Source organism: Notothenia coriiceps, unplaced genomic scaffold, assembly GCF_000735185.1.
Source record: "Notothenia coriiceps isolate Sejong01 unplaced genomic scaffold, NC01 NC01_scaffold00009695, whole genome shotgun sequence".
Lineage (NCBI taxonomy): Eukaryota > Metazoa > Chordata > Actinopteri > Perciformes > Nototheniidae > Notothenia > Notothenia coriiceps.
Genome location: NW_011342396.1, coordinates 685457 through 695150, shown reverse-complemented (window position 1 = coordinate 695150; position 9694 = coordinate 685457). Strand labels below are relative to the sequence as shown.

The window sequence follows — 9694 nt, the reverse complement described above, 5'->3', positions numbered from 1 at the left end:
TTTAGTTTGGGCTCTTTTTAGTGTGAACGCGACATTTTGGAACTATATCGGAACCAAAGTGGGAAAAGTACTGCGGTGTGAACGCACCTAATGTAATCATTGCGTAGGTGTGTAGTGTGATTCTGTGTACGGTAGTTTATTTATGGCATCCCGTTGGATTTTGACGTCATCTGAACAGGACATCGCACGCTCACTGCTTGATAGCGATCGAAGGTCCGTTTACGCCGGTTGTTAAACAACATCGTTATGGGGAAATTCAAGTTTGCTTCCAAATGGTTGGAAGATAAGGAGGAAGGACAATCAACATTGTATATAGTAAATGTGAGGTAAAGTTTGTCGCCAATGTAACCGGTTCAAACTCGAAGTGGCGATGAGGTCTTAAAATGTATGGAAAGGGTCTTAAAAAAGGTCTTAAAAGGTTTTACATTTGACTTTAGGATTCCTGCATATACCCTGATGTATAAAATACAATACAATACAATAAGTGGATTTTGCATAATAGGTGACCTTTAAGGACGTAATTTAACCTGAGAAATATGAAAAGTTATGCTAGAAATTAAAAACACCTTTTTTTTTACCAACCTCAATTTAGCATTTGTAGCAATTCTGTTCTATGCTCATTTATTTTTCCAGTATATCATAAAAGTTGTCCTCAGACCAGAAATAACAGTGCCGCAGGTGGGACTGTACCACTCTAACCCTCATTGATGCTCACTCTCCTGTTTTTCTCTGTGAGTCCTAACAGACTCTCTCTGTCTCGTTGTCGTCAACATCGTCGTTTAGAGGGTTGTGAATAATAATGAGGAATAACCGCACTGCTATGACTCATACTTTGAGCTGAGTTTGGACACATTTCCTCCGACTCCAGCGCTCATATGTCCTCGCGAAATGCCCCATGCACTCCGTATATATGTGCATGTATATATATAGTAGATATTGATGACCAAATTCAATTACATGATTACATTTTCAGCCCAAGCTTTAAATGATTTATAGCATTGAATTTAAATAGTGAATACATTTGCAGACAGTACACCGGTGAGGCAGTTGTGTGCGTGGGATATTGACCTGTGTGGTCCGGGCCAAATAAAGAATAACGAGATTCCGCATCTCTGCCAAGTGGAGACGTCCGCTGGGAGTGAAGGCAGGCTATCTCAGTGGAAGGGGAGCGAAGGATGGCGGGATGGAGCCTGGTGCACATTTATCAAAGCTTTTCTTATAATCACTTGACTGACTTTTGTTGGGCTGTCTGAAGGTTGGGTTTTCCTTTAGAGTGCACTCTGTTAAGGAGGTGATTGATTTCATAAGGGGGGACTCTGTCTATGTTGTAGATGTCATACACTTTGAGGAAATGTGGACAAGGGTAGATTTGTACTCACTGGTGTGGGTATTGTGTTTACAACTATCATTTGTTTTGATTTAACCATATTGGCTGATTTATCAACCAGTGAGCTAAGCATTTTTTCTTAATTAATATTGTTAGAAATGCCAATATGACTAGGGATGTTTGATCAATTGTCTTCCTCTTCTTAAGAATTTTGTGGTAAAGAATCAAATCATTATTGAGCCCGCCATTGATCCATTCCGTTCCTTTTCCAACGCAAGTCCATTTCATTTGTCTTTCAGCGGTTTTTACGTGCTCCTATTCCCTGAAGCTTAGGTTAGCCGTTTCAAAGGCCTCTTTCTCTCCATGCAAGGTCAACTATAATCAACTCTAGACAATGTCACCGCCTTGCATTTCCAGAGCCAGGCAGAGGAAGACGACTCCTCTGGGCTTTTAGGACCTACTGCATTATACCATTCAATTACTGTTCATTAGACAGTGTACAGCCATTAATCAGACTGAGATGTTCTGCTAGTCCTCGGCGGGGACAATGAACTAGGGGAAATGCATTCTGGTTTCCTGTCTGGACCACTGTTTAGTGGTAAGGAGAGAGATGACACGTTGGAATGCACTGAAGTTTTAAGCACAGCGCACATCCTAAACTGAGCCTCTACTCCACTTTCTGGGTCTGTTTTTAAGTGAAGTTCTCTGCTCCGTGCAGCCTTGTCTTTGAATTTTAAGAAACATAGGCTTTGTCAGAGATTTACTGCATATGTGGGAGAGTATTACGAATCTGATATATCACTAAAAGGTGAGAAAGCTGACAGATTTACCGATTAGAGCTGCATATGCATTGAATATGACTAGATGATGATATGAGAAACTGATTTATGTTTTCCAGGAGGCTAGAGAGTGGGAGGTGTGTTCCAGGCTGCGCAGAATACGGTCACGGGTGTCCCGGTTTTTCAAGGGTAGGTTCATCAAAGCATAAAGCCCGGTAGTAGCTCACTGGCAGGAGCAGCGGCGGCCCCCGCGTTCCCCTCCGCAGCACCTAATACACCCATAAAGAGACCACTAATACACTCTGCATTACCAGTTCCTCCCTCACATTGCATGTCACCGGATCCACAACCACCTCTCAACATCTGGGACAGCTTTGCGCCATGCTTTATGGAGACCATCTGGTTGAGTGGGTTTCTTGCCTCCCCAATCTCAGATGACTTATTCTAGTATTAAAGGCACCTGCACATCAAGGTGTGCCACGCTGAGAGCAGGGGATTATTCACTACTCTTTATATTTCCCATGTCGTTTGTAATTTGGAACCACTCAGACAGAATGAGAGGTATATGTACCTTGTTACTATGAAAATCCATTTTATTTAGAATTGCATGGTTTGACTTTTATTTGATTGATCTAGAGAAGAACACATCTGACAAAAACACAAAATAAGTGCTATACACATTTGATTATGGGGGGAAAAAAAGATAACATAGTTTTAAAACACAAACCAAGGCAATGATGTGAACTTGACATTCTCCTTTGTTGGGAGAATATGCCTTTCAGCTGGTTCAGGCAATTTCATTGTAATTGCCGGCAAAACATATGCTTTGGTGGTGGAGCATCTTCAATTGTTCCTTGTGAGAATTCCAAAGGTGGCTAAATGGAACTGGATGTGAGTCCCTGCACGTGGTTATCACTGTCTGCCCTTCAATCGGAGCTTCTCCCTGTCAGTGTGACACCGGGAGGATCACTGCATCCTGTGCTAACAGCAGGCTCCCTGCTTTGCTCACGTGTCATCCAATCTATCATAAGAGTACACAATACATGTACAGACACATGGGCCGAGTTACCTAACAGACAGGCAAGGGTTTTGCCTCATACGTGCAAGATTTCTCCGTATGTAGACATATCCTCTTTCAATTATCCTCCTACTGATAGCACTACAGGTTGAGATCTGTCCTTGTACACTCTTATACTGGCTGTGATTTCCCAGCTGAATATCAATGGACACTGCAGGGGGCATTTGAGATAAATCATTGCACATTATTGCTTGCACACTCCAGACTCACATACTCGTTTTCTGTCCCCATCGCCTTATATTGTTGCTGTTTATGAACGGTTCTGCATCATTCATGCCTCACACTCCCTAGCCGTCACCGTGGATCTGCAGATGACACAGATGCAAAGCTTAACAGCAGACTAAGAGCTGGAGAGGAGGGGAGTGGGATGTGAAAGGAAATGCAAGTGATCTGTAACACAATCTGCCACCTGCTTTGCATCAACATTTCAATATCTGGGACAGTTTTTATCCTTAAAGGCGGATATATTGTGTTATTTTCAGGTTCATATCTGTATTTAGACTCTCCTGTGACATGTTTACATGCTCTCATGTTCACAAAGGGCTTTATTTTTCTCATGTGCTGCAGCACCTCTTTTCACCCTCTGTCTGAAACCAGAGCCCATTGTTTAGCTGGCTAGCTCTGTTGTGATTGGTCAACCGCTTAGAGCTGTCCCGCCCCTTATTCTATCACGTACAATGTGTTGGAGCGCTAGCCAATAGAGATGCGAGTGTTACATGGTGATGTCACTTTGTTAGAGAAGTAATCAAATCAAAGGAGTCCAAAGGAGGCGTTTCAGGCAGGGCGGGGGGGGCAGTGTGTGGCAGAGAAACTCCCTCTGGAGGGAACTTTTAACCTTTGCAGACCATTCCCACACATCAAAACTTATATAACACACTACAGGAAAGGGGAAACCCCAAAAGCATAATAGGACTCCTTTTTATAGGAATATATCAGCGCAGTGAAAATAGGAAGACTATTCTAAAAGCAAATCTACCATCAAAGTACTTTCTCCTTCATATACTTTAGCAGGGATGTTCTGTCTTAACTTCCACATGTAAAAGTGAGAGATACTACGGGGTTCAGTTTGGCTGGAGATTCTCCTTCAAAAGTTACTGGCACCACGTACCACGGCTTTGTAATTTACGAGAACTGTTAGGGCTTCTGACAGAAGTTGTAAAGCATCTTGACTGATTGGGTAGATATGAGATGTGTGCAGTCATGGCATATTGTCGCCTATACGTGCGCAAGACATGCAGGGAGTTGCATGGCTTGCTCTGTCACAGATAAATTACACCACACAGTCAAATTAAGTTGTTGTAAATCACCTCGCGGACCGGAGACTAGTCCTGAGTGACGACCTTTACGCCTATTTGACTTTAAGTCTTATTTATGTTAATCACATCTGTATTATACCGACAGTAAAATTGTGTCATATCGAAAAGGTCATTGTTTTGCAGTGCAGCTTATGACAGGGACAGAAAAACACACTGGTTTTGTTTGGTACTAAGTGTAAGAAGTTTTTAAAGAGGAAGGTTTGACTATTGACTGTTTCCAATCTTTTTTCCATTTTGTGTTTTGCAGGAAAAATGACAAGTTAACATTCGTTGCTTTGATCTGCACGACATTCATTCAAAAGGTATGTACTAAATAATATGATTTAATATCTCATTGAGTTAACTTAATATTTAAAACACAATGTAGAGTGTAGTAGAGCTTCGTTTAGATTAAGCACAGCAGGGTTCATTAACCATGTGGGGATACAGCATGTCCCATATTAATATTACAACAACTTGTGAGCATTACAGATGCTCGCTGTGGATATTAAGTGCTTATGAAATCCCACCACAAAGAGCTTCATGATATGTACGACACTAAAGCAATCACATGTTGTACGGTTGTTAGTCCACTACAATACATCTTATGATACAGAATACATATTTATCCTCTGCTTTAGCCACTCATCCTTGTCGAGCGGATGGTATCCTTGGGGATGGCTCCGCTCAGGGAGAATGAGTGCCTTTGTTACTACATTAAAGTTGAGGGAGAATGTATGCTTTTATTCTCATTCATCATACAGTATACATGTCATGAAAGGCCTTCAAATGATGGCAGCTCCCAAAAGCAATACGTTTCTTCAGAAAAAAGACATTTACATGGGGGAAAATAATAAGTTCCAAAGGCCGCGTGTTGAAAATCAGCCATTGTGATGTGAGAGAGGCGTCTTCGTGTGATCTCCGCTGCACTCGACACGACAGGCTCTGTGAAGTGCACCACTGCCCAGTTACACATTAGCTTTGATTGCCAGTTTGTTTTGTGCGTAGCCCGTAGCTTTGAACTGCATCTCGAGATGAAAGCCAACCTTGTCCACACTGTGTCCACCGTAGACCGCTGCTGTTGCTTATTTGCTTCAGGCACCATCAAGGGCTTCGGGACTATTTTTTTCTATAGCTATTCACCACGCCGGGATGAGCATTATGTATAATTGATCATACAATACAAGGCGAGACAGCACCCCGTTTCGACTCCATTTTAATTGAATGCCTCTTCTTTCTTCCTGCATGTTATGTGGACTGTGGTCAATGTATGACACCACTGAGGTATATCTTTGTTCCGTCCAGCTGATAGACTTTGATATTAGTGGTTCCCATGGTGAGTGCATCTCTCTTCAGTGCTTATCCCTCTCTCTCTTTCTGTTTCCTCTACGAGCCACAGAATACAGTGTCAGACTGCTAAGGACCAGACGTCCTCGTTCTCTTCTGTCTCCAGAAGCCAGCTGCTCATGTATAAGATGAAACAGTGTTATAAACCAAATAAAAATGTCTTGCCTCTTGACAGCCCCACCGTGAATATATGGCCTCTTATTTCAGTGAATATATTGCATAATTATGTATGGTTATGAATATTACATGGAGGCTCACACTGAGTGCATGGTAAGATGCCTAATTGCAGAGTTTAATTATTAAGAAGCAAAGGTCCTGAGCGGGTTTTGTGAGAAGCACTTTTGATAAATTATTTTTCGCAGTTTTCTGATGAATTATTTTGGGGGCTTGTGTCTAATCGGCAGACATAGTGAATGGCGTAACTGCTCTTGAGAGAGACTTATCTTCCCATGGAGAGGAATTACTATGCTGATTAAATCCACTGAAATCAACTAATAACTTAATGATATTGGAGTGGATCAAAAGAATGAATCATCGCCTCTCAAAGTGGTGGCTATGAAAAACACAAGGGCACAGTGATGGGAGAAATGAGGGCTGTTGCCATTGACCTCAGGGCACAGATTTCATATTTCTATGTAACATGACGGAGAGAGAGAGAGAGTGTGCAATGGTATGTACTAAAGCAAACCAAAGCACCTCCTATTAAACACAATGCGGCGGTGCTTTTTTTTATATTTCATGTGAAGAGCTTCGAGGAAAAAGTCCAGAGAGGCTGACTAAACAAGGAATAATAAACTACATCTACCTCAAGTACTGCCAAAGCCACTAGACACAGTTGCTTGTACGACTACATTTCGATTGCTACTGCCGCTTCTTCTTCTCTATCGCGTACCATAACTGAGGCGCCCACACAAAACATATTCCTCCCTAGTAGAAATGTATTCAGTTCAAGTGCATGCAGAAAAAAGTTTAAGGCTTGACCCTGGTATTGTGTCAAAAGACATTTGAAAATGAATAAAACAGGCCTCTCTGCATGTTACTTCAACTACAGAACATGATGTATTCCTCCATAAAAACCTAATGGCTGTATTGCACACAATAAGAATCGTTGACCCACTTAATCACTGTGCTGTGACAGTGCGAAAGTTACTTTACCACAACTATAGGATCAAACGCAGGGTAAAAGCTGGGCCCCCTCCTACAAAATGCATGTTGGTCTAGCACTTATGAAATGCAGTGGAGCTGCTTTTTGCAAGACCAGCACAAATATGTGAATAATTGATTGATATTGATGCGAGGATCACCTTGGTGTATCCAGTAATTGTTTGGTTTTGAATCCTCCTGTGGAGGGCAGGAGCCTGGCCATCTGTCAACAACACGTCAGGCGTCTCACGTGGCAGGCACTCTGACCAGCTCAAACGCTTCAGTAAGCAGCCCCACAATTGTTCTCAACGTGATGTCAAATCAGCCATTCTGCTCTGAGAGGAGGCTTGAAGCTAAAGTGTTTCAGCTCTGTTTCAGGCAGGGGAATCGATGGGCTCACAGTAATAATTCTGTTTTCTTGCTGTGATATGATTGCAGTAATTATAAATGATGGATTGTAGTGTTATTCTCTATATAGCTCCAAATAAAAGTGTATGTATGGTACATACAGAACACTCTTTCTCTGTTACCTTTATTCAGGTAAATCAACCACAAATACTTCTTTACAGCTAATATCCAAACCATCTCTGCTCTACCAAGGCAGAAGAAATTACTTTTAGAGTGGTTTTACTTTCCAGCTAAATGCATTTTTTGCATAAAATTGGAAGTTGGGTAATTATTATTCTTATTTTTTTAAATAAAGTTATTCATATACTGTACATAAATATGTTGAGCTTTAACTTGAACTTTGATCCTTTATTCAGAAGTTAAGGTATTTGGCCTTTAAAAAAAGCAAAACAAAACCGGGACAGCTAACTTCCATCTCTTCATTAATGAGTACAGTAAGCAGTACACTGTGTGATAGTAATTAGGTTAAACTGAAAGGCATAATGTTAGTTTATGTTGAGAAAAATGCAACCAAAGCATTTTAATAACGCATAACAAAAGAAAGCCAGATAACCTTAAGGCAAGTTAACGGATTTTTCCTTGGTTTCTCTATAACCTTTTTTAGTAGGCAAACCGCTCCCGCTATTTTAACCAACAAATCCACACAAGAGACACTGGATATTTATTCACACGATAGAGCAGGACTTTATTGTTCCAAAAAGTAATTTTGAGCCCTCTGAAGATACGGTATTTTTCCTCTGTAGGGCTATTGGACAGCTTTTGTGCAGTAGAGCAATTTCAGGTTAGGTGCTTGTTATGGAACTTTTATAGGGCACTCACAGCCACAGCCTGAATAGAACCAAAGTGCCTATGAACTTTTGTATGTTGTGTGAGTGAAATGAAAATTGTTGAAGGTCATTTTATATAGCCATCTCCACATGCTCTGAGACCTGTATCGAGCCTCCTCGCAGGCAAGATGGACAGGTGGTGTTATAAAAAGACCTTTTTGCCACTGACATCATCCAGAGCCACCAGGAGGCCACTTTTCTCTCTGTCTCTCTATCTCTCTCTCTCCCTCCCTCTCTCACTCTGTTTCAGCCTGGTAGCTGCCCACTGACTGAAGCTAATGGCTGGACGAACGGCTAAAAGCTCTCAGTATGATAAGGTAATGTAGAGTCAGGAGGAGAGATAGTGAGAGGGGAGAGAGTGATATATCTGTGAGACCATACATACTGATTATCCAGTGATGAGGAAATTGTCTAAAAATAAAAACAAATGGAGAATGCTACATGATATCACTGCACCCAGATTGCTGACGGCAGTGTTTGCAGTCATATCCAGATGGTTGTGAACAGGGATGAACGGTGGGAGCCGAGACTTACTGCTGTCCTCTCGACTGACCTTCCCGATGTCACGCATGATAACACAAAAGAGAGTAGCAAGCTGTTTTTGAAAATGCATAATCAACTATGAACATTTCTGAACATTAAATAGGAAAAAGTATTCTTCTTAGGTTCGTAGTCTGCTCATATATTCAGTAATTCCTTACCTTTTTTTTTACTAGCTATTGGTGTAAGATATTATATTCATTTTGTATTATGATTACAGCATCCACAAAAGAAACTTTTATATTGAGCTTATGTAATTTGTTCAGCCTTCACTGTCTGCAGATGGTGCCACCAGTCGACATTACTGTTACACCACCCGCTCCCTTCTGTCGCTTTCACCTTGTCTTTACTCATTTGCCTCTCTGCGGCTCCTGTCCACCAACATTATTGTGCACGCACATATGTGTATACATTTATTTATTTTTCTGTTTCTTCCCCGCTGCTTCCTTTCCTGTCCCCCTCTAACTTCCTCTCCTTCTCCTTCCACCCCCCTGTTTTCCTTTATCTGCTCCCAGACTGGTTTGTCCTCAGTAAGACGGATGTGTGCATTCCCAGGGCAGATGGCCCTGTTGTTACTCTGTGTACCCGGCTCACACTTTAACACCCGGCCTGCTTGTCTGGCCTGACGGGCCATTGCCTGGGGAAAGGAATCTACTTCTTCACTGTGCAGCAAACATGTGTGTTGCGCGGCTAACCGCATGGGTGCTCACACCTTTTTGTAAGGCAGTAAACTCCAGCAGACTGTGTGCCAAGTACACAGATGGGTTCTTTCTTTGAGGATCACACTTTTTGTTGTAGGAACACTTCAATATTCGTACAATGATTTACATAGTGAGTCATTTATTTTGTTGTAAGGAGCAGCTTTTTAAATATTCCTACAAGGAAAGATGAACTTCAGCCAATGCAATCGTTTCTTAATGTGAATATCAAGTTCAGGGTCTTGATCGTCA

The 9694-nt window shown here is 41.7% G+C and overlaps 1 protein-coding gene across 4 annotated transcripts in view; it reads left to right on the top strand.

Moving 5' to 3' along the window:
• dcdc2c (doublecortin domain containing 2C) overlaps window positions 1-6006 on the top strand; it is a 17176-nt gene extending 11170 nt beyond the window's left edge. Inside the window, exons 10-12 of one of the 4 annotated variants that reach the window (XM_010771229.1) lie at window positions 2226-2295; window positions 4748-4802; window positions 5879-6006. In XM_010771229.1, the coding sequence (XP_010769531.1) occupies window positions 2226-2295; window positions 4748-4764 (87 nt within the window). In that variant the 3' untranslated portion in view covers window positions 4765-4802; window positions 5879-6006. Of the gene's footprint in view, window positions 1-2225; window positions 2296-4747; window positions 4803-5872 lie in introns of all 4 variants that reach the window. The other 3 variants (XM_010771226.1, XM_010771227.1, XM_010771228.1) reach the window with 3 other exon arrangements.
• The last annotated feature ends 3688 nt before the right edge of the window (window positions 6007-9694 follow it).